Here is a 24,071-nt window from a genome sequence, read left to right as displayed (position 1 = left end):
TCAGAAGTCAGTCCCATTTTATTCTGTGGGAATTACTCCCAGGAAAATATTCTTAAAATTCCAGCCTTTATCACTCATCAGCTATTGTAGATTGCCCATCTTTATGGACTTGGTTGTCCCTACCCTACCATTGATGATACACTAGAAAGTATAAGATCCTAAAATTCCTTTCTGCACTTCCAGATTTCAAGCTATCTTTGCACTAGGTACAAACTGGGCTTTTTTGTGAGTGAAGTGTGACTTTAACCATCCAGGTCACAAAGGCATGAGGTCTGGAGGTCTTTGCTGAAGTATAAACCTTCAGAACTTCCCCTTTTCTGCTTTCAGCAACAGGTTCCACAGTTTTCCTGCATCTGTTGGACAAAATCAGACATTGGATATGTCAGGGAAAAGGACACGAGAAGGCAGCTTCTTTTTGCAGTGCTGGGCATGTAGTTTTGGCCTCAATGGACAACTCTTCCTAAATCACATGACCAACCTCCCATTAGACTGGGCTAGATTATGGCTGCTGCTCTTCTAGATATTTTGTTTCCACAGATAGTATTATAAGTGCCCACACTGTTATTAGCTTTCTTCACACTCCCTGTTACCTCGCTCTTTATTATGATGATGTAATAGTTATAATTTTTGTAGTTTTGTAAAATTCTAAAATAATTTGTTTTAAATTCAGCAAGAGTGAAGGGAGAGGAGTGATCTGTATCGTTTTGACCTGTTGCCTCAGAACTGAAAGACTTGCACATGCTCCCCCTCTCTCTAGCACACATGTGCACATTCTCTCCCCCTCCCCCGAGATGGAAGTCATTTTCTTAGAATAAGCAACATTTTTGAACAGGGGGTAAGATTTGGATGGGAAGGCCATTTCCCAGTGTTAGGGCCAATCTTTCAATTTACCCTCAGGTGGTAGATTTTTGTCTACCATTAAAGGGAAGTGGTTAAGTGTTTTAGTTTTTCATTATCCTTTTACTAGGTGGGAGATACAAAATAGAAATATTCTATTTCAGGCCCTTCAATATGTTAGACCATTTTCTATGGTAACCAGAAGCATTCTTTTTTTCACAGGACAGGCTGCTTTCCTGTCCCCTGAAACGTCCAGGTCCTCCGTCTGTCCATTAGGATTGGATGAAGCAGCCATAAATGCTAGGGAATGTCAAATGAAACAAAAAAGTCTTCAGCCGCTGGCAGAAAATGGCAACAGAAGGGTACAGACGAGTCTTCTGGGGGAGAGAGTTCCAGAGTTTTGGTGCTACGACCAAGAAGGCCATCTCCTGAGGAGCAGAAGAAGAAAAGAGCAGGGGTGTCAGAACCCATAGCTAACAATGAAGTACACGCATTCAGGAACGATTATACTTATATTGCAAAGCTATAGATGCAGTAACACAGGCACTGTTAAGAATGGCCACAGCCAGTAGACCCTAATAGGATATAGGGTATTCATATGCAAACCCCCCATGACATTGGCCAATTAGGCACCCTCCCGCGTGCGGGATAAGTCAGGCAACCGTTAGGTGGCTAAAGCTGAGAACTCGGAGTCTCTCACGGTACATAGGAGTTCTCCAGACAACACAACCTCCTCCTGCACATCTGTAGAGATAAGCATTTCAGCAAAGGGAGAACAGCAGGGATAGGAATGCAAGAGCAATTAACCAGACACAGAATGAACTCCCCAACCCCCATGGCAGCGTAGCTGACAAGGGGCCTTGCAAGTTCCCAGTCAAAATTCAGCACCTAGATAGCAGACAAAGCCAGCAATGTGGTGTGAGTTTCATTTCTATTTAAATTAAAATGTATACAGTTGCGTGCATGGAGGTAAATCAATTTGTACCAGTTTTTTTTTCTTCTTTTTGAGGGCTCTTATCTAGTTCCTTTCTCATCCATGGATGGCCATCCTTCCGCCATCCCAGTTCCTTATTTGAGTTTATGGTACTATTTCGTTTAATGGAGGCACTCAGGGCTCCAGCCTCTTTAGGGACAGCACCTAAAGGCCTAGTCCTCCTTCATGCAAAGTGCCACAAGGTTGAACTCTCCCATTGTGGCAAGGAGACTCGGAAATGTCAGGGCAGTGGGCAACTTTCCAGCAGGCCCTGTTGCTGCTAAAGTCTCCATGCTGTCAGTGCCCAGTGGAATGTGCCTGCTGTGGGATCACATGGCACCTATTTATAGACCCCACGAACACCCTCCTTTCTTCGACCAGTGAGCTGGTAATGTGAAGGTCATTGAACCAGCAGTCCCTCGGGCTGTCCTTTGGTGTTTCATGGGAGACGGTGAAATCTCCGAAGGACACCCGTCTCAGGTTAGTTTCACATTTATGTTTGTTTCTCCAGCGTGTATGTGTGTCTCACCAGCCTCCGTTATTCCTCAGATCCTGAAACTTCTTTTCCTTGTGTATGCAGAGCAATCTGCTCCCGTCTATTGTTCTGCCCTCAAGCCTGGCCTGTCGTCAGACAGACGGCTGTGAAAAGTGAAAATGAGGGCTGAAATATCCCATGCAACACTGGGAAAAGGCTAAGCTTTAAAGCACATCTCCAGCTAGGGGAAAAGAGAAAGAGACAGAATCTTCCTATCCTTAAAGGAGACATGCAGGCCTCAGTTTGAGCTGGTGGAGACAAGGAGAGAGCTACTTCCTCCCAAAAGAATATATATAGTGTGAGTTGCCAAACTCTAGGTGGGACCTGGAGGTCTCCTGGAATTATTGCTGTCCAGATGAGAGAGATCAGTTTCCCCTGAGGAAATGGCTGCTTCGGAGGGTGGACTCTATGGCATTATACTTTCCTGAGCTGCTTCCACTCTCTAAACCCAGCCTTCCTTGGGCTCTACCTTGAAATCTCCAGAGATTTTCCAACCAGAGCTGGCAGCCCTAGTGGGTGCTTGGAGTGAGGGGTTTATATGGACTTGTGTGTGACAAGCTGGGTATGGGCAGCAGAATTCAGCATGCTCTCAGTCATTTGTTATTTTTTAAAAAACAGTACTCTAGCCCTTAATGTTGGCAAGACTGGCTTGAAAGGATGTGTGAGCAAGAGCTGATGGAACCTCAGAGGCCAGGCAGGAGTGATGAAGTATTTGTAGGAAATAGGAAACTCCATGCAAGCTTGAATTTGTAAATTTTATACCAGTGGCAGAATTCAGCATATCTTGGAAAAGATTTTGAGGTACCTTGACAATATTTTGGCTGAGTTCAGACTGGCAGTTTGGCCTGATACAGGCACGTTTCAGAAACGTTTCTCGACCGGATTGAAGGGGCCGTTCACACAGGCACAGCTGTCCGGCGTTCCCCAGCCGTACCCAGCCCATCTTGTAACGCTTCCCTCCCGAGTTTAAAAAGTACCTGGTGAAAGTGGTATCAAACCCTGAGAGTGCGTTCATCCCACTTCCTGGACGTGTGAACGCAGAAAGCCACAACTGCTGATGCGCATATGCACATAAGTGCATATCTCCGGATTACCAAAAAGAAAGCCTTACAGCCGCGCCTCCGTCAGGGGTGGGCCAACAGTGCGAACGCTGCCTTGCGCCTCCTCCCCAGTATGCTCCCGCATCAGTTGGTGCAGTGTGACCGGGAATACTTGTCCAGGGCTCTTTTTGTAGCATATTAAGGCACACACCCCTAATGTAGCCAATCCTCCAAGAGCTCTTCTTACAGGAGCTACTGTAAGCTCTTGGAGGATTGGCTACACTAGGGGTGTGACGCTTAATATGCAAATAAGTACCTGCCACGACTCCCTCGTGCTTCAAACTGGCAGTCTGAACTCAGCCTTTGTTTCGCAGACTTGTAATAGCTGAATAAATCCATTTTTTTTAATTCTGTGTGCTTAAACTCTGTGTATTGACTGATCCGAAATTTATTTATAAGCTACCTAGGAAAGGAAGGCCTCACTTTTACTTTAAGAAGGTATGACAAAGATCATTCCTAAAATGTCCACGTGCAAAAGAGAAGAGGCTTTTATTTTTGATGTAGCTACCTAGCTCTCAGACTGGGACCTGGAAGACCCGGTTCAAATCACTCCTTTGCTATGAAAGTTTGCTGGTTGACCTTGGATTAGACACGTGCTCTCAGCCTAGCCTAGCTCACAGAGTTGTTGTGAGGTTAAAATGGAGGAGGGTCCCCATTGCGAAAAGCAGAGCAGAGACATCTAAATAAATGACATGTTTGTTTTAGCCTTTCTCCTACAAGTTCAGAGTGGTATGCATGGTTTCCTTTCCTCCATTTCATCCTTACAACAACCCTATAGGATAGGTTAGGGCGGCTGAGCGCGTATGACTGACTGAGTTTCATCCTGTCCTTCATTCGTGGTATTCAGGGTACCACATTGGCCCCACCCTTATTTTGTCCCCAGAACAGCCTGTGAGGTAGATATGGATTTTCTCAAAACCTGCCAGTAAGAATCATAGCAAAGATGTGAAATAACCATTGAAGTTCCATTTCACAGCAGGTCAGAATCTCTGTTATGGAGCCAGACTATGAGAGTTTTGTGTTTCAAAATGCATGTTCTAACATGGCTCTCTTTTTGGAAAACAAAGGTGCCCCTGAAAGCACATAAACTGTGGCCAGCCACGAGCTAACATATCTGTCGGCGCATTTCTATGAAATCTGGGATGCACACAAACCCATGCTGCCTCTTTTGTATGCAGTGTGTTTGTATTCCGAAATATTACATCCTGCAGAAAAGCTATGCTGGCATGCAAATAGTTGCATGTAAAAGAACCCTTGCCTGAATTAAGAACCCTTTAACTAATGTACTGGAACACTGTGTAGTTAATCTAAGCCCAAGAGGAAACTGCTTGTCAAACCACGGCAGGCCAACCATAATTCTCACAGGTCCCTCTGTTCTGCAGTGAGGTGGGGCACAAAGACTATTTTCATTCATTCATTCGTTCTATTTACAGTCTGCCGTTCTCTCTGAGATTCAAGGTGGATCACACAATTAAAGCCGTACCAGTAAAAGCCAATAAGGAGAGTAAATACAATTAAAAGCAACACAAATGAAAATACTGTACATACAAAAAACAATGCAATGAAACAAGACTGCAAAATCAAGAACCACGCACGTCAAATTGTAGTGAACAAAGCAATGAAACAAACAGAAGAAGAAAAAACATTTAATGGGTCCATGTGGAACTCTGCCTTTCTAAGTGCGTTTTGTGGGCCTCTGCTCTCATTCAGTTTTGGTCTAAATTAAGGACTAGAGGGAAAATGCTTCAAATTGGCTATGGTAACAGTTCAGCACCTTTGTTGACATCACATACAGCAAACCATTTCAAAATTGATGTAGACGGGCATGGTCTTCAGCTTGTTAGATATAGATTCCAGCCCAGGTCTTCACCAAAGTTTAGTGTTTGGAAACTCCTGGATATTGGGGGGGGGGGGGGGGTGGAGCCTGGGGAAAGTGGTGTTTGGGGAGGGGAGGGACCTCAGTGGGGTACAATGGAATGGAGCCCAACTGCCAAAGCAGGCATTTGCTCCTGGGAAACTGATCTTATCAGTCTGTTGATTAGCTGTAATTCTGGGAAAGGTCTCCAGGCCATACCTTGGGGTTGGCAACCCTATCTATGTTCAATGATACCTGCCCCATCCTCCCTCATGAGAAGTTATCCCTGGCATTTGTTTCCTTCCTTGAGAGGTCTTACTTGAAGTTTAAACTTTTTAAAAAGGAAAACCTTGCATCGCAAGTTTGTGAACATTTCATCCATACAAAAGAGGAAGATGGGGGTCATGTGCTTCCCTAACATTGGCACACTGCTATTTTGGGCTGGAATAATTTCTAAAGCTGCAGTCTTTTTCCAGCCATAGTAAAGATTTTATTTTAGGGATAATTTTTCCCTGTGGAAACTCGGTGCTTTCATTTCATACTTCTATCAACTTGAAACTTCAGGCGATTTCCAAAAAGGTGGGGAGGGCGTCACAACACTCTTCTTTGGTCTAATAATTCCTTTGCATACAATGATTTTGTGTTGCAAGAATTTCTGCATTTGGATTGTTTCCAAAAAAAATAACTATGCTAACCTTTAGAATAAGAATTTAACTGGAGGCCATGTGCCCAATTTGTTTGTAATTTGGAATATATCACAATTCTGGCAAAGGCCCAAAAAACTCTTCAGCTTCCACTTCTATAATTAGTTTATGAAAGTTCTGGGTATTGTCCTCCAGCCAGTTGGAAGATGGGGCTGGGAGGCTACACCAAAAAACCCAAGAAACACCCAAGAAAAAAAATTAGTGGAGAGTTCTTTTTTTTTTTTAGGAGCCTAATAATATTATTTATTTTCATATCGACATTACTTTCTGAGCAGTTTAACAAACAAATATTCACTAAGAAAAAGACATTTTCAGATAATAATTTGAACTGCACCTGTATAACAGCTTTTGAACTAAATATAGATTAATAATCAGTCACAACAATGCCATGATGATCGAGCTTTCCAACACAAATTAGTGGAGAGTTCATTGCATGTCAGCCTTTCAGGCTAGCCAGCTGTTTGTGGCTTCTACTTCTGGTTCAACATATGACAATTTCATAGATGCACATATTTGCAGAGTGACTCTCAAACACTTGTGATTTTATGGTTCTGCTGCATAATGTGGACTGAATACACCGACCAATAAAACCATATTTTATACTTACAGGGCAACTGGACCAACATCAAGGGCTTTGTTCTTGGAACTGTGGAGAATGGCAGGCTTGGCACGATGTGTTACCGTCTGGCCGCTGCCCTCCCTTCTCACTATAAATGCTAGGACATTTCAACCATCAGCTGGGCAACGGTTCTTTCAAACTTTCCCTGCTTTATTGATGTCAAACAGCAAAAGGTACAGAGCAGAGACACAGTAGAAATGCTTTTCTTCTGCAGGGGAAGATTGACTATTGGTCTAGAACAGAATCTCCATCTTTTATAAGACAGAAATAGCTCTCCATTGAGGCCAATGGCACAAGGTCAACTGGAATGAATGGGCTGGACAGTTGCATTATTTTTTTTAAAGACAACTTGCTTGTTCAACTGATGTTCAGTTCACACCTTTCTTGGTAATGCCAACGCTATTTCTCTGCCACACTTCCATCCTACAAGGTGTTCAGTGTTCCCTCTAAGCTGAGTTAGTGTGAGCTAGCTCACAGTCTTTTAGCCTCTGGCTCACACCTTTTTGTCTTAGCTCAGGAAGGATGGCTCCAGAGCAAACTAAGGCCCCGTCCATACTGCAGGGAAACGACGGGGCAAAGTGCGGCTTTTAAAAGCCACGCCAAACAAAACACGCCCCGGCGGGATCCCACGGATCCCGGTTGCCGCGCTCCATTCCTCCCTGGCACGATCAGATGCCGGGGAGGAAGATACGACTCGGAGGGGAGGCTGCCGTACTGCGCATGCTCGAGCATGCGCAGTACGGCAGGGGGGCCGGGAATGCGACGGCGGCAAGACGCGCCACCGATCCCACGGCCGGGAAGAAGCGCCTCAACTGGATGAACCAACGAAGGTAGGTGGTTCATCTTTGAGGCGCTTCATCGGGGGAAGGGCCGGGTTGGAGGCGAGAGCGCGACGCCAGCCAGATGTTGGCATGGGATCGCGCCCGTTTGATGCGCCTCCAATCCGGCCCGCTCCCGGCTCCCGCCTCGTATGAATGGGGCCTAAGTTATGCAGTAGCCAAATCGCTCGCTCTCAACTTGAATGCCAGTAGCTCACAAAGTAGAATTTTTGCTCACTCCACAGCTTAGAAGGCACATTGTAAATATATATATATATTTTTCCCAGAATGACCTTGGCCATTCTTTCATTCTCTTTCTTGAGTACCTCACAGTGCGATCCTGTGGAAAGGGGGAAATCAAGGGGCTTAGACTGGAGTAACTGCATAGCATTGCAGTATGAGACTCCCAATGAGAGAATGCCTGTTCTTATTTTTGCCACATTTCTGATATTTTCAGTGTCAAAAATACCTGATGCAACTCTTGTTACCCAGCTTTTGAGGTGTCCAACAGGTAGTTTTTATAGCAGATTGGTAATACGGTAGACCTCAGGATGGTATTCTCTCTCTGTCTTCTTAAAGCTTTAACCAGCAAAGGGGGGGGGGGAATCAGTAGACTCAGACTGTGCCTCTCTCAACCAACCCTGAACATTACACAGGCTATCAGCTGTGAATCTCCTTTGGATGGTATGGCGCATAATGAAACATACAGGCTAGAGGCTGCCAGAGCTAACATCAAAGGGGAAATTTATATTGTTTTATTGGGAAGCCATACTCTGAGTGTTCTGCTGCCAACTGATACGCCAACCTCATGGGAAGGGGGCTTTCTGTAGCTCTGCTTTTAGGAGGCAGGTGAACCTTTGGGGGCCTCTTGTCATCTGCTCAGCCTCAAGAATGAGACAGGATGTGCAGCTAGTCTGATGTATTTATTTCATACAGACAGGGCTGTATGTTCTTCAGAGGTTTTTTTTTTTTTTAAGTTCTGTATCCAAGTACCAGGAAAAAACAAGATTCTGTCATGCAAAACTCCCTCCACAATGAATTGTCATGATCTCTTTTCACTTGCATGATTTATTGTTCATTGCCGACTGTTTTGCTAGTCATAGGGGAAGGGCACTGTGCAGGTCATTGAAGTCACTACTGACTACTGGAAATTCAGCCAATTCCAGCAGGCCTTGCCTATGCATTTGGAAATAGACTAGGCAGTTGTGTGGTTTAAATTTTTTTTTTTTAAAAGCCTCTAGAAGCTGAATTTTTCAGCTGCAGCCTTATATTACACTCTTCCTTCATTCCTGCATAATTACATGAGCAGACCTGCATGTGGATACTGTGGACACAGAATATAATGGGCTTGCTGTCAACTATAGTGAAGGATGGCCCCGGTCACACGGGCCGGATAATCTGGGGGGGGGGGCTTTTTGCACCGCCACAATTAGAGCCACCATAACGTGATCCCATGCGTCAGCAGCACGCTACGGTTCCTTCTCTCCACGCCTGCGCATCAACGAGGGGCCGGAGGGAAAAGCCGTGGCTGGCGCGATCACACCGAGGGACTCCGGAGGCAGCCCATGGCAAACCGGTTGCTAGTACCTCCAAGCAGTTTTTAATCCCACATTTTCGGCGGTACACCACGGGTTTGCCATGGGTGCACTCCACTTCCCAGATGTTGCGGTGTGATCATGCCCGGATAATCCGCCATGCACTCGTGGCTCTCCCATGGCAAATCCTCTGTGTGAATGGGGCCGATGTTTCCCTTTACTCCATTTGTGGACTGATCTTCATTTTGGAAAGATCATCACTTTCATAAGTCTGATGCACGGATAGCGTTTCAAAAACCCTTTCTGTTCAAAATGGATTGAAATTTCCAGCTTTTGAACTGACCTGCTCCTGGGCCTTTTGACAGTGGACGAATATGCTGAAATTAAGCAGGCAAAACTTTTCACAATTGGCTCACAAAACTAATTAAAAAATCTACAACAAAACCACCCCAAACAGACCATCTTCAAATCAGATGGAAAATAATCTGATCCATAAGCTCAATGGGAAGCCCTGCCTTCCAGTTTTCCAAAGGCCAGTCAGGAGAGCCCATTCTGGCAGTCTGCTACAAAGGTGGGAGCAATAACCAAAGATCCCTGTTAAATTAGGCCAGATCTGATCTCACACTTGCACAGGGCTGCCAGGTCCCTACTGGCCACCAGTCGGGGTGGGTGGGGAGTTGGGTTGCCAGATCCAGGTTGGGAAATTCCTGGAGATATGGGGGGTGGACACTGGGGAGGACAGGGACCTCAGTGGGGTACAATGCCAAAGAGTTCACCCTCCAAAGCATCTATTTTCTCCAGGGGGACTGGTGGCTTCAGGGGAATTGACCTCTCCAGTCTGCAGGTGAGAGCCATTTTGGTGTAGTGGTTAAGTGTGCGGACTCTAATCTGGGAGAACCGGGTTTGATTCCCCACTCCTCCCCTTGCACCTGCTGATGTGACCTTGGGTCAGTCACAAGCTCTGGCACAGCTGTCCTTGAAAAAGAGCAGTTTGTGTCAGAGTTCTCTCAGCCCCACCCACCTCACAGGGTGTCTGTTGTGGGGAGGGGAAGGGAAAGGAGTTTGTAAGCCGCTCTGAGACTCCAAGTGAAGGGCGAGGTATAAATCCAATCTCTTCTCTTCTACTTCTCTAATTCTGGGGGATGCCCAGGTCCCACCTGTAGGCTGGCATCCCTATTGCTTGCATTGGAGGACACAGAGATCAGGAACTGTTAGGAGGAGCCTAAATTGGCCTCAGCTTGGCCTTTCCTTTGGAAGTCAGGGAAACATTTGCCAAAAGTCCCACCTATGAATGGTTTCAACAACACCTTCCGTTTTCTGAATTTCTTCTTGGTTAAGATGGCAGAGTATCTTGCCCTTGCAGTGTACAGGGAGGTCCAGGCCTCTTGCCAGTTGATATAATTCATTTTCTCCCCCTGTTCATTCCCACCCCACCCATCTTTACTACAGCTTTTCTCGTCTCATGGCCAGAACACAGCAGTTGCCCATCTGCTAATTCAAGTAGCTGGTATTCTGTTGCAAGAGGCTCTTTTTAAGGGCCAGCGCCTCTTTCCCACCTGCAGCCTGCTACAGGGGATTAATGGCTTTTTTTAAAAAAGCTGCTATTTTCTGTTTCTCATTAGCAACCAGTTCACATATCTTGGAAAGAATGCTGGAAGCCATTACCTTTCAAGGCCAGACCCAAGGGTGTGCCTGCAGATTTTTCAAATTATAGTTTGTGGCACAAAATAAGTCTGTTTACCCTTAAGGAAAGCAACATGAAATAATGTGATCAATCCTGTGCTGCGGAGATCCCTTTGCTCATTGTAGGAGGTCTCCAGAGTCCACTGTCAGGGCTGCCCGGCAGTTGTGAAAGAAGGGAAAAGGGGACAGCAAGTCAGTAAGTCTCTGAACTCTATAACGGGAGAGGAGCTTCCTTCTGAAATGTCCTCTTCTGTTAGAACAGGGCAGCTGTGAAGTTCAAGAGGCGAACTTCAGGAAACCCCTTTCCCCTCAGTTTAACTTGCATCACCCAGGCACAGGTAAAATAAAATAGCCTCATCACACATTGCAAAATTAATGGGCAATCATTGTTATATTCTGTATTACCTGAAAGCCATTAGGCAAACTCCCCCTTTCTTTTTTAAAACTGAATTTAAAAAGATTTAGTAGCTGAACTGCAAATGGTAAAACCTTTAGCACACCCATTAGGGCAGACACCTTAGGAGGCTACCCGATGGGCTTCCTAGTATAAGGGCAATCCAACCCTGGTTCCCAGCACGGAGAGAGACACTCCTGTCTTGCACATACATTTTAGTCATCCCTCTGAACAAGAGGTTTTTGAAAGGTGGTCCTGCATTCCAGCAGCCCCCTGCTCAATTTATGACTAAATAGCATACGGCATGGTTCTGTCCTCTTATTATTCATAACTTTTTTTTTAAAAAAAGAGAGAAATAGCCATGGAAGGGCGCCAGTACATAAAAATATGGTGGGAGGCAGGAGCTGCTTAATATTTCCCATCCTGCCATTTCTCTGCTCAGAAAATCATACACTTCAGCTGATTTTTCTTCCTATGTGCTAGAAAAGATCCACGGAACTCCTCTCTCCTCCCTCATAAGAAAGAAGTGGGGGAAGAGGAATTTAAGTAAATAATAGAAAGGGGAAGTTAGCAGCAGCTACCCTCAGTCGCTCTTCCTGATCTCAATTACAGCCTCTTAGGCTACTTTTCATTTAAATACCTTCCACCACGTTGGGAGAAAGAAAAGGCTACCACAGCTGAGCATCACATGAAACTTAAGACTTAATCTGTGACTTTGATTTCTATTGCCTCCTGCCTTTCCAATTTACTTGTTATAGTTGTGTAAAAAAAGAAACTTGTAAGGAAACAATGGCATATTAAATATTGTTTAGTTTACGCTTACAAAAACAGTAGTTTAGATTTATTTTAGTGTGTTCCAGAAAATGATTGCCCAATGAGATAAAGTAAGCAAAGCAAAAGTCAACTTGTAACAGTTTAATTGCTAAAAAGCTGGGTTTGGAAATGTGCGTTGGTGGATTTGTAGTTGAGAAATATTGGACAACTCTGTGTATAAACGAACTGATTTCAGACAGTCAGAGGAGATTACTGCAAATGTCACGTTGACATCCTAATTATACAACAAAAACAGGGAAAATGTCACAAGGCACTTTTTAAAGCATTTGGGATCCAAATTCTCAGTGATTGGGAAGGGATTGCCAGCAGAAAGGGGCAAGGTTATCTGAAAAAGATTACAGCTGGGGAATGTACAAAAAAGGACAACTGAAATTACAAATGGGATACAGCCTCTTTCCTGGAAAGGAAGGTGTAAAATGGGGATTTTTCTTGTTTAGAAAAAAAAAGATAGGATTGAACAGGGATGAACTTTTAAAACTTTGCCGACTGAAGCATTTGTAGGTTAACTGTGGGGAGGCACATTTGTCACAAATTTCGCTCAATATTTTCTCTTAGATCTCATATTTCTGTCTACGACCCACAGTGTGCTCAAATCTCTCTGACCTTTATTAATTTATTAATTTTCCCTCCAAGGGCCATTTCAAGGAATTTTGTCACCCCAAGCAAAGGACAGTTTTGCCTTCTGCCTGTTTAGTTCCTGAACAGAACAACTGTGGATTCATGAACTGTGGGTTCAAAAACTTAACCTTTTTTTGCAATGCAACCTTGGATCCTTCATACCTTTTACCTCCTCTCTGCTCCCAGTCTCATCCTTCGCCCTGTGGATTCTTCTTTGCACACTGGGTGGCAGGTTGCACATGCTCAGTAAGGCTCCTTGGACTCTCTTGAGATTGCCTCATCTCATGAGAACTTGGGCACCATTTTGACACTCTTAGCAACGTCATCAGACAGCAAAGCACCCACCTTGCATTCTGTCTCATCTGCCCTCAGTTCCCTCACTGTAAAGTCAGTCATCACTCTGATCTGGATCACCCCTGAACTACTCTATCATAACTCAGCCTGCTATGGGAAAATGTTACTGACAGTGACCCCGCCACCATGATGGTGCTCCTAGGGTTGCCATTTTCCCAATGGGGGCGGGGATTTACCTGCTTTGAGGGGCTCTGATCTGCCACCACCGAGCCAGCCGGTGGGGGGATCCCCGCCCCCCAAAAGCCCTGTCAGTGCCAATGTGCCTGGTGCAATGACGTCACCTGGAGGTGACATCATTGCTCAGGGCACATAAGAATCAGGCCAATGACCCATCCAGTCCAACACTCTGTCACACAGTGGCCAAAAAACCCAGGTGCCATCAGTGGGGCCAGGACACTAGAAGCCCTCCCACTGTTGCCCCCTCCCAAGCACCAAGAATACAGAGCGTTACTTGCCCCAGACTGAGAATTCCTATCTATACCTTGTGGCATGTTGTGGGGGGACGCGCTAGCATTTAAGAAAAAACTCTATGGTTATGAAAACTCTATGGTTATGAAAACTCCAGGGTTATGAAAACTCCAGCTCTTTCAAGCTGCACACCAGTTTTTTCTTGGTGTTTCCACCCATAGGCCTCTCGATGTGAGGAGGAGGAGCTGCAATGCTATGCAGAATTACGCATGCTAAAACTCACTAAAACCATTGTGCTCTATGTTTAGAGAGGCAGCATTTGGGGAAGGAGGGATAGATCTTCAATTGAACTGTGTGTGGGAGGGAACGGTGTCATCCCACTGCATAACTGTGGTGCCATTTTGACAGCTGTGCAAATTTCTAAGGCCTGGGCTGGCAGGAAAAGTAGCTCACAAGACACTGATGCTGACAGCTTTGTTTCTTCGAGGGCCTACTTAAGATTTAAAGGGTGTGAAGGCCCTTCAGGGGGGCTACTGCAACGACGTTCTTTCCACCGTTCTGTGTTCTATTATGTGCTGTTTATCATCATTCTTCTCACATACTGGAGGGCTGGATTGTGACTAGTAACAGCATTAGGCTTCGGAAACAGCCCTGATTTGGCATCCTTCACAGTGTCTGCATGCTGATGGTCGCTTGAGGAAATTATATATATTATGCTATAGCTTTACAAGTGCAGCTCTCTGCATGGACTTAGACTGGGGATGGGCATAAACTGGCTCATGAACTAAAGTTCGTAAAAAACTTTAGCCGGTTTGTGGTTCGCAAACTCAAGTTTGTAGCAGCTCTGCCACACAAAGTTTCATGAACTTTTAGCGGTGCTCATGGTAGTTTCTGAACAGAGATGGACTGGTGCCAATCATTTAAACTGTTTACAAAACACCAAAGCAACAAGGGGGGCAGAATTCTCCAGCCTTGAGGACACCAATAGGAGCTCTCCATACCTTAACAGGCACTGCTGGCCACCAATTACAGGGTTCCCAATCTGCTATATGAGCAAAGAAGGCTATATATTTGCCAGCTCTGCTCCCTCCCTCTTGTTTGTTGACTGGTGAATCAAAAGAGAGGCATGGAGCTAGCAGAGCAGAGTCATTGCTTTGCTTTCTGCTTGTGATCTGCTCTCTGCTGCTGGGGGTTGGGTGTGGAGTGGACTCAGACATCTGAATCACAGTCTCTGTGCTCATGCTGAGCACTGGGTCTTAGCTTGGGTGACTTCCCAGAGGACACACATTTATATATCCATCACCCCTCTTGCTTGTGATCTGCTCTCTGCTGCTGGGGTTTGGATGTAGGTAGGTGGACTCAGGGATCTAAGACACAGTATCTGTGCTCATCCTGAGCACTGGGGCTTAGCTACTGGGTGCCTCCCCAGAGGACTCACATTTATATACCCCCACCTCTCCTGCTTGTGCACACCATGAGAGTGAAAGTGGGTGGAAGGAGTTCTCATTGTGGGGGGGAGAAGTCCTCCTCACCACCTACCAGAGGCCCCTGTCCTCAGGCACCAAACCAGCCTGCCACACTCTCCAGAGTCCTGCCCCGGCAGGGCATTACCAGGGGTCTCAGAGCCTTCTTCCCTCGTTCTGCTGTTGTGGCTCTCCCAAGAGGAAACAGATATTTTAGTAATGTCCAGACACCAGCAGTTGCTGAAAGTCTTTGGAGAAGATTCTGACAGCAGTGGGTCAGAGATTGAATCATAGAATCATACTCATAACGTTGGAAGGGATCTCCAGGGTCATCTAGTCCAACCCCCTGCACAATGCAGGAAATACACAAATACCTCCCCCTCCACACTCCCAGTGACCACTGTTCCATGCCCAGAAGATGACAAAAAGCCTCCAGGATCCCTGGCCAAACTGGCCTGGAGAAGAATTGCTTCCTGACCCCAAAGTGGCGATCAGCATTTCCCTGGGTGTGTAAGAAAGGGCCACAAGAACTAAGCACTGATGCAACCCTTCCTCTCATGATCTGCCTAAGCTGGTGGGAAAGGATCCTCCCCTTCCACATCCCAACTCTATGCTGCTCCTGCTGCCCCAAGTAGACCCCCCTTTGGCACCTCCCAGCCCAGCACCAGAAAGCAGCTGTGCCTAGTCCTACCTGCTCCAATCATTTCCAAGCCACCCTGGGGAAACATTTTTGCACGTTTCCCAGTGACCCCTATGTGGTGGAGTGCCACAGATGTGCCACAACCGTGTCCACAAGGGAGCAAACACCCAACACCTGTCTTCCTCCCTTCTCTGCAGGCACTTGCAAAGGGTGCACCCCACTTTGTTGCCACCAGAGGAAGGGGTGGTGGGCAGTGGGAGGGGGAAGAGGCCCATTCCCTCTCAGCAAGGACAAGAGGAGGTAGTGTTGGGAGGTCCTTTCTAGTCCCCGGTGGGAGACTTTGGGGGGCATTTCTGGAGGGAGTGGGGATGTCCCCAACATGATGACATCACACCAAAGTGACATCATCACATTGGGGATGGGGCCCCGCACGACTGCACTCCAGACAGTGAATTTGCCAACTGGAGTTCAGGTGCCCCCTTGCTTTTTGCCAAAAGAAGTGGGGGGGCTCTTCCTCCCCTCCTGCAAGATTTAACAGGCCATTTAGCTGACCAGTGGGCCACATTCTCCTACCAATCAGCTGGAGGGACCTTTAAATCTTACAGGAGGGGAGGAAGAGGGGTGGCTGCTGGTGGTTGCTGTTCGGCGCGGGCCTTGGGGGCAGTGTTTCCCTACTGGTCAGCTGGCTGGCGGCGGGCTCCTGCCTGCAAAATTAGGGGATTCCCCCAACCCCTACCTGGGGACTGGCATCCCTAAACAGAGGGGGAGCAGGAGGCCCCTCCAAGAAAGGCTCCCGATACTCTGGGTGGCATGGTTAGGACCCCAAGGCAGGCCACCCTCCAAGAGGCCATGCTCCCAGGAAAACCAACTGTGCCACCCAAAAGGGCAGGGGGGCCCCAGGAAGCACTCACCTCATTGGTGAGATCATTGCAGAGGATGGCCAACTCTTCTCTCTCAATGGAGGACATAGCCTTTCACTGGCTGCTGCACCACCTAGCTCCCTGATACTCTGTCCCCGCGCAGAGGTCCATGAGCTAGTGAATCTTGCCCGCCATACACCATTCCTCAGTGCTGGTCAAGGACAAGTTCTCCAGAGCACAAGACCAAACTGTCCCCTTCACCATGGACCTCTGGACCAACAGACAGCACAGCTACCTCTCCCTCACTGTCCACTGGTGGCAACCAAAGGACTTCACTGTCCAGACTGTTGGGCCTAGGCCCCAGGAGGGTGCAGTCCTGCCACCTGGCTATAAAGTGGTTCTACTCCATGTGCAGGGGATGGATGCACACCACATGGCGGCAAACATCAACCACAAGGATACAGAGTTGCCTGGTGAGGTGGGTGGGCAGCCGCAACATTGTCCATGGCTAGGTGGTGATGGGCGACAGCATACAACATGCTGGCAGCGGTAAAGGCTGTGCGCCTCAAGGGTATTGTCTGCCTGGCATACATGTTTCACCTAGTGGTGAAGGATGCTCTGGGGATGGGGAGCACTTTGAGGGCCACCACTCTCAAGCTGCGGTCCCTATTCGAGACCTGCCAGCACCTGGCTGCCCACTTTTTGCACAGCATCAAGTCTGCACGTCTGCGGAGCAAGTGGCAAGAGGAGGGGGATGAGCCTGAACACTGGCTCATCCAGGACCCACCCACCCACTGGAACTCCACCTACGCAATGATAGCACATTTGGTGGAGCAGAAGAGCATGGTGCAGGATGTAATCTCCTCTGTGACCATCCTGCACGGGGAAGAGGAGCTCAGCATCAGCTTGAATGACTGGCTGACCCTCTCTCAGATGGTTTGTGTCCTGAAGCCCTTCCAAGACACCATCGCTGTGCTCTGCACCCACACGGCCAGCCTGGGACAAGTCATCCCCCTGATTCAAGGGCTTAACCAGGCACAGGCCTCCGCACTGCAGCTGGGCCCCAATTTGATGTAGTGGTTAAGTGCCTTGTTGGTATTTTTCGGGTATTTTTAAAGCCGAATCAGATTCTTTAATATGATTCAGCTGGCTGATAAGGTGCTCCCGAATAAAAGCCAATCTTATTCAGCTTTTATTCAGCTGGAGTCAGGGGGGGGAGGTGTCAGTTTCAGTGCAACTGACCAGCTGTACCTTCCCTTCCTTTTCCCAGGCGCCCTGCAGCTGCAGGTTGCCTGGGGAAGCTGACCCGTGGAAGGTTCCTTTTCCCAGGCGCCCCGTGGCTACAGGATGTCTGGGGAAGCCAACCCTCAGAGGGAAGGCAGCTTAAACTGCCTTCCCTTGGCTTCTCTAGGCACTTAGCAGCTGCAGGGGGCCTGGGGAAGCTGATCTCTGGAGGGAAGGCCGCTTAAACTGCCTTCTCTTGGCTTCCCCAGGTGCCCCGCAGCCACAGGGTGCCTGGGGAAGCCGACCCTCAGAGAGAAGGCAGGCTGCAGAGGGAGGGCATGCCTCGTCTTCCCTTCCTCAGCCCTGCTTCCACTAGTCAATTTCACTCCCCAGCTGATTAGTGGGGAGCAAAACTGACCAGAAGTAGAGCACTGGAAGGAAAGGCTCCAGTGCTGTTATACTCTATGGGGACTTTCCCCATAGGGTGTAATGGTGTCGAATATATTCGGCAGTACTGATTTTTCCTGAACCACAGTATCTTACCAATATTGGGATTCAGGAATATCGGTATATACTGATATTTTCCCGGCTTGGTTTATCCAAACCTGAAAAATACTGATTTTTGTGGGTGTGTGCACACCCCAGTCTAAATATGTCATTGCACACTGGTTTGGGTTTGGGACTCAGGTGGTTTAAGAGCACATTACACTGGTTCTGCTGGGCTGGCAAAAATGCCCTCCCCCTTTCAGTTTCTACTTGCAGAGATTCTCAGGGACTTTGATTCTGTTCTGTTGGGCTTCTGTTGCTCTTGCTTTTTTTGCTGTTTCCCACCACCACCACCATTGAAAAAATTGAAGATGGTGGCATCTTCTTGGGGGGGGGCATGACTTGGACCCCATAAGTCCAATCCTCACCAAACTTGGAGGGCAGGTAGAGGAGAGTCAGCCAGAGATCTACTATGAGTTTGGTGCTTCTACCATGTTGTGTGTGTGTGTGGGGGGGTGTTCTATACACTCATGAACTTCCTGAACCTGCCCCTGTCATTTGCCCAGAAAGCACTTTCCTGGGAGCACCTTCTTTGGAGGGCCATAACTCGGACCCGTAAGAAAGGTAGAGGAGAGTCAACTGGAGATCTCCTTTGAGTTGGTGTCTCTAGCACACTGGGGGATGCATTCTACCATGTCACAAAATTCATGGACTGGTTCAGTTCATACAAAACCTTTTTAGTTCATGATGGCCTGTGGTTCAGTTTGTGGGTCTGCCATGGACCATGAACCGAACCACATCTGCCCTGTTCATACCCATCCCTAGCTTAGAATGGAGTAGCTTTGCAGGGGGCTTCACTGTTCAGAGTGCTAACGTACAGCCCAAATAGATCGTGGTGGACAGCCATGTTGATCTGAAGCAACAGAACAAAGTTAGAGTTCAGTGGGGCACCTTTAAGACCAACAAAGTTTTATTCAAGGTGCTAGCTTTTGTGTGCAAAGCACACTTGGTCAGACAATGAAATGGAATAATAGGACATAGTTGTACGTACAGAGAGAGTGGCTTATTAAATTAACATGCAAAATAATGGAGCTGTTTTTTAACAGATTAAAAACATCTGTTAACATCTGTTTGGGTTCAACTGGGGAGGGGGGAACAACATAGATAATAAATATGTTAGGATTGGAGACTGATGTTCCCTAAATTGTGAGAACCCAGTCTTTAGGTCACATCCATCTCGTTTCTAGCATGGGGGCAAACTTAACAGCATCTTGTCTGTGTAGAGTATTTTTCTTGTCCATAGAACAGATAATTACATTTAAATCTACCATTCCAAATTACATTACATATTCAATTATACTGTTGAGTAGTATAATTGTATACTATACTATACTATACTATACTATACTATACTATACTATACTAGAGTCGTGAAGAGTCAGACTTGACTGTGCGACTGAGCAACATACTATACTATACTATACTATACTATACTATACTATACTATACTATACTATACATTGGTCCCGGTCACACGGGCTGGAAAATGCGGGGGGGGGAGAGTGGCTGTTTGCCCCGGGGCAAACTAACGTGCGACTGCGCGATCAGACGTCCGGTTGAGGTCCCGTCGAGGTCCCATGGCTAGGGGGGAGGCCGATCACACAACAGGCAAAGAAGCGGGGTGGTGGGGTTTTGGGGTTTTAAAAACTTTTTAAAACTGAAGTGTGCGCATGCTCCGTTGGGGGCTGGTGCCCATCTGTGGAGACTTGGGGGAGAAATGACCTGTTTGCTAGGGGACATGGGCGGGCGCCGGATGCCACCGGAAATGCGATCAGACGCCCGCCCTTGCCCCGCGGTTTCCAGAAACTAGTACCTCGGAGGTACTAGGTTTTTGCCCCGGATCTTCAGCGGGAAGCCTCGGGTGAGCCACGGGAGCTCTACGCTTCCCAGATGTGGCGGTGTGATCGTTCCCAGAAAATCCACCTATCTTCCGTCTCCGTGTGACCGCAGCCTATACTATACTACTATACAGTATAATAATATAATTGTTAAGAGTAGTAAACTGAGATTTTTTTAAATAACATTTTGCTTCATTAAAACATGGAGTTAACAGCCAAAATATTTCAGTAACTGAAGAGGACAATCTCACAATACTTAGCGTATCTGACCTCCCCACAGCTCCGTAGAGCATTTATGCTGGGCCGATTTAATGTGCTCCCCTCTGCAGTTTTAGCAGGAAGATTTAAGAAAATCCCCTACTCTGTAAGGTTCTGTGATTGTGATTCAGAGGAGATTGAAACAATTGAACATGTATTCCTCTATTGTAGTTTGTATGATGACATTCGGGAAGCCTATCTAGAAGATATTCTTAAGAATGATGCCAAGCAATCCGATGACAGAAGGTTGTATCGTTTACTGGCTTCACAAAATATAGCGGTTATTGAAGCGGTTGCCAAGTTCTCTAACTGCCTTATAATGAGGAAGCTGTGTGTCAAATCCATGAACTGAATGGCGACTGTATGATTATGATCTACAAATATATACAAGGGGGACCAGCAATTCAAAGCAGTACAATAATAATGATGAAAAATTGCTGTGAGTTCACAAATCACAATGAATAGACAATAATAACTAGTACAGAATTGACGCTTGATGATGTTTATAATTTCTATGTTTTCAGAACACAGGACGTCAAATACGGAAGGTGAGCGATACGAACATCTCGAGTGGTTGTTCGTTTCGAGACAACTCTTTTTCAACCAAATTCAGTTCTCTGGTTGTCTTATTGTGTTTAGCTGTGATATCAATCTTATCCAACATCCGTAAAGCACATAGGCTAACAAGTTTTAACAGCACAAGGGCTAACAAATTCTAAATTCTTGTTGTCCGAATTTAGAATTTAGAAACGAATTTAGAATTTAGAAACGAACAACCACTCGAGATGTTCGTATCGCTCACCTTCCGTATTTGCCGTCCTGTGTTCTGAAAACATAGAAATTATAAACATCATCAAGCGTCAATTCTGTACTAGTTATTATTGTCTATTCATTGTGATTATGATCTATGCCAATAAAGGTTTTGAACTTGAAGAGGACAATCTGAATGTCCTTCACAAACCGTGTGCAAATGAACAGAAGGTGTGCGGACTGTAATGTGGGGCTCTTTTCTGTGGCCTTATGCCTGCCATTCAAACCTGCCTCCATTGCATCTGATAATGCCTCAGATTTGCTACTTTTTAGGCATTTCCAATGCATGATTTTTGTCAGGGGCTGTCTGATGAATGTGTCTGGGTGATGAAGGATTGCCAGGTCCCCCTGGCCACTGGCAGCAGTTGAGATAGGATTGCCAGTTCCAGGTTGGAGAAATCCTGGAGATTTGGGGATGGAGCCTGGGGAGGACAGGGACCTCTGTGGAATACAATGCCGTAGAGTCCACCCTCCAAAGCGGCCATTTTATCCAGGGGAACTGATTTCTGTGGTCTGGAGATGAGCTGTAATTCCAGGGGATCCCCAGGTTTAGGGTTGCCACCCCCCCCGGTCTGGTGGGGTTTACCCACTTTTTTGGGGGGGTTCAATCCACCCCCAAGCCTGCTCGAAAACTGTCTTGAGAGAGGGAAGGGAGAGGGGTGGCTGCAGGCCATGTGCCTGAATTCCAAGCGGCATTGCCACTTGGAGATCAGGCATGTGAGGCCCATCCACAGCGAGCACTTAGAGGGACCCCTTTAAATGCTCACCGTCGGTGGGGACTGGTTCCACGTGCCCAATCTCCAAGTGGCAATGCCGCTTGGAAATCAGGGATGTGGGGCTCACTGGCTGCAAGCACTCAAAGGGACCTCGAGCGCCCAGCACCCGTTCTTCCCAAGCTGGGGGTGTCGGCTCCTGCCTTGCAAGAGGCAAGATAACCTCTTGTAAGGCAGGAGCACCTGGCGTCCCCTCTTTTCAAATGGGGGCTGTTGACTCCTGCCTTGCAAGAGGCAATTTTGCCTTTTGCATGGCAAGAGCACTTGGCCCTCGCTTCCCCCCCACACACACACACCATTTAAAGGGAAGTTTCCCGTTAAATGGTAGAGAAAGTGGGGACATGATGATGTCATGCAGAGTGACATCATTGTGCTGGGGTGGCCACGCCCCCTCCTGGAACACCCTCTAATTCCCCCATCGGGGAGAAAATTGGACCTGGCAACCCTATCCCGGTCCCACCTAGAGACTGGCATCCCTAGTATGATGTGTGTAGAACTTTGGGGATATAGGCTATTGGGTGGAGCAATGAAATCCTTAATTTGCATATTGGAAGGGGTGTGTGTAGTGAGTGACTGGTGGAAAACAACAACCTGAGTAGGAGTTGGAGCAAAGGGAGGCCTAGTCGTTTGGTCTCTTGAAGGCCTCAGCTGAAGAAGTTCTCGTCTGGTGTGGGCCCTCCCTTGATGGACATCACTTCTTCTGGAGGAGGGTAGCCCCCAGACCACCTATCTTTGAACTGAAGGTGATTTCTTCTCTCGGATAGTGAGGAGAGAGGCCCTGAGAACTTTCCTTCCCACTGGAGGCCTGCTTCTGAGGGACTGCAGCTGGACCAGCTCCAACAAAGAGAACAGTACTTCCAGATCACTGACTACTGGACCTTTGGTTTGGGAAGGGAAAGGATTTTGAGGGTGGGGAGTACAATATCCTGTATGCAGAACTGTATTTTCCTTGTTGTAATAAATAGTTGCTTTGTTTAAGCCAAGATGTGTGAGTGGGAGGGGGGCTTTAAGAAAGGAGGCCCTAAGCCTTGAACTCGACGTTAGGCCAGGAGCCCTCAAGTCTGGCTCTTTGCAGATAGGTGTTAAGGAATGTGGGTATATGGCATGGCTATTAGGTAGTTCAGGCCATTTGGTCTCACCATTTGGCCTGAAACAGGAAATAAAGACACAGCATGTCAATCAGAATGTCATCACAGGGGAAGGCATGAGAGTTTAGAAAGCAATATTTCTATACACCCTTATTTCCAACGCCTGGGTTACATGTGTGTGTTTCCAAACACATGTTTATCTTACTTACTGGTCACATTTCTTAAGTGCTTATTTCACAAAAATCTGAGGCACCAATTTTCGCTCACCAATCTAAGGTGCAAATGGCGCCTGAAAAATGCCAGGTTAAGGAGTAATCCCGGTAATAATTGTACTGGTTTTATATGATCAAATTCCTTGAAGAACTAAATGAAAGGATATCCATTTCTTTTTGTCTGTATCATGACTGTTTTCTATTGTTACAAATAACTGCAGTTAGCTCAAGCCAAGGGAGTGAGGGGGGGCGTCTTCTTCACACTGATGTCTGTTTTGGGTTTTTCCACCTCAAGAGTTCTGTGGAGCTGAGGTCGACACGTCATTGCTTTTGGCCTATCCCACACCTTTCTCAGAGTAAACAGCACGAAAAACTTGTATAAGAGTCATCCCAGCCAAGCCCTTTTATAAACCAAACTTTAATTTGTTATTCTTCTGGCATCCGCCAATGTGTTCGTGTGACCATGTGGGTTGGCTGTGGAACTAAGCACTATAAAATCTTTTGATGGCAGAATGTTTCATCTGGCCATTTTCTGTGTCACTTACAAAACACTCACACACCCCACCTCGTGTGTGTAGCTCCGTGGATTCAGTCATTGGAATTCTTTGGTGCAAATGAAGAGGAACGTGTAAGAGCTTATAGAGCTGGCTATTCGTTACTAGTATAGATTTATTTGAAAAAAGCCAATTGGTTTTCACTATATGTCAGATTATAATAGGAATAGTTGAAGGGAAAAGCACTTCACCTTCATGCTTCTCCGTACTATAGTTTTGGGAAGACTAAAAAGAGATTTTTAAATTCCAGTATATTTTCACAGATTCCTTCCATTTCAACCACTGTACAATGTCTCACTTATTCAAAGGACAGACTGCCTGTCCCATTTCTCCTCCTGAGCTATTTTCCTTGATTGGAAGAGAAGTACTGTCAGAAATCTGAAAGGGAGAGATAGACGAGAGATCACATTTAGAAAATATTTAACCTGGTAATTTTCATGACTGCATAGGAGAATGGTTACTGCTTTCCTTTTCTTTAGTGAGCCTTCACGTGACATGCACAGTCATTGTACCAATCCCCACCTTCATCTCAGACCTA

The 24,071-nt window shown here is 46.6% G+C and overlaps 1 protein-coding gene across 1 annotated transcript in view; it reads left to right on the top strand.

Annotated features, from left to right (window-relative positions):
- The first annotated feature begins 2,196 nt into the window (after positions 1-2,196).
- Positions 2,197-24,071, top strand: part of LOC107110938 (NAD(P) transhydrogenase, mitochondrial-like) — a 117,456-nt gene continuing 95,581 nt past the window's right edge. The window contains 3 exon segments of the mRNA XM_015411792.1: positions 2,197-2,290; positions 6,614-6,779; positions 6,781-6,796. Of these exon segments, the coding sequence (XP_015267278.1) occupies positions 6,660-6,779; positions 6,781-6,796 (136 nt within the window). The 5' untranslated portion in view covers positions 2,197-2,290; positions 6,614-6,659.

Source organism: Gekko japonicus, unplaced genomic scaffold (genome assembly GCF_001447785.1).
Source record: "Gekko japonicus isolate JY-2015 unplaced genomic scaffold, Gekko_japonicus_V1.1 scaffold266, whole genome shotgun sequence".
NCBI classification, from domain to species: Eukaryota; Metazoa; Chordata; class Lepidosauria; order Squamata; family Gekkonidae; genus Gekko; species Gekko japonicus.
This window is presented reverse-complemented; position numbering and strand designations above follow the sequence as displayed.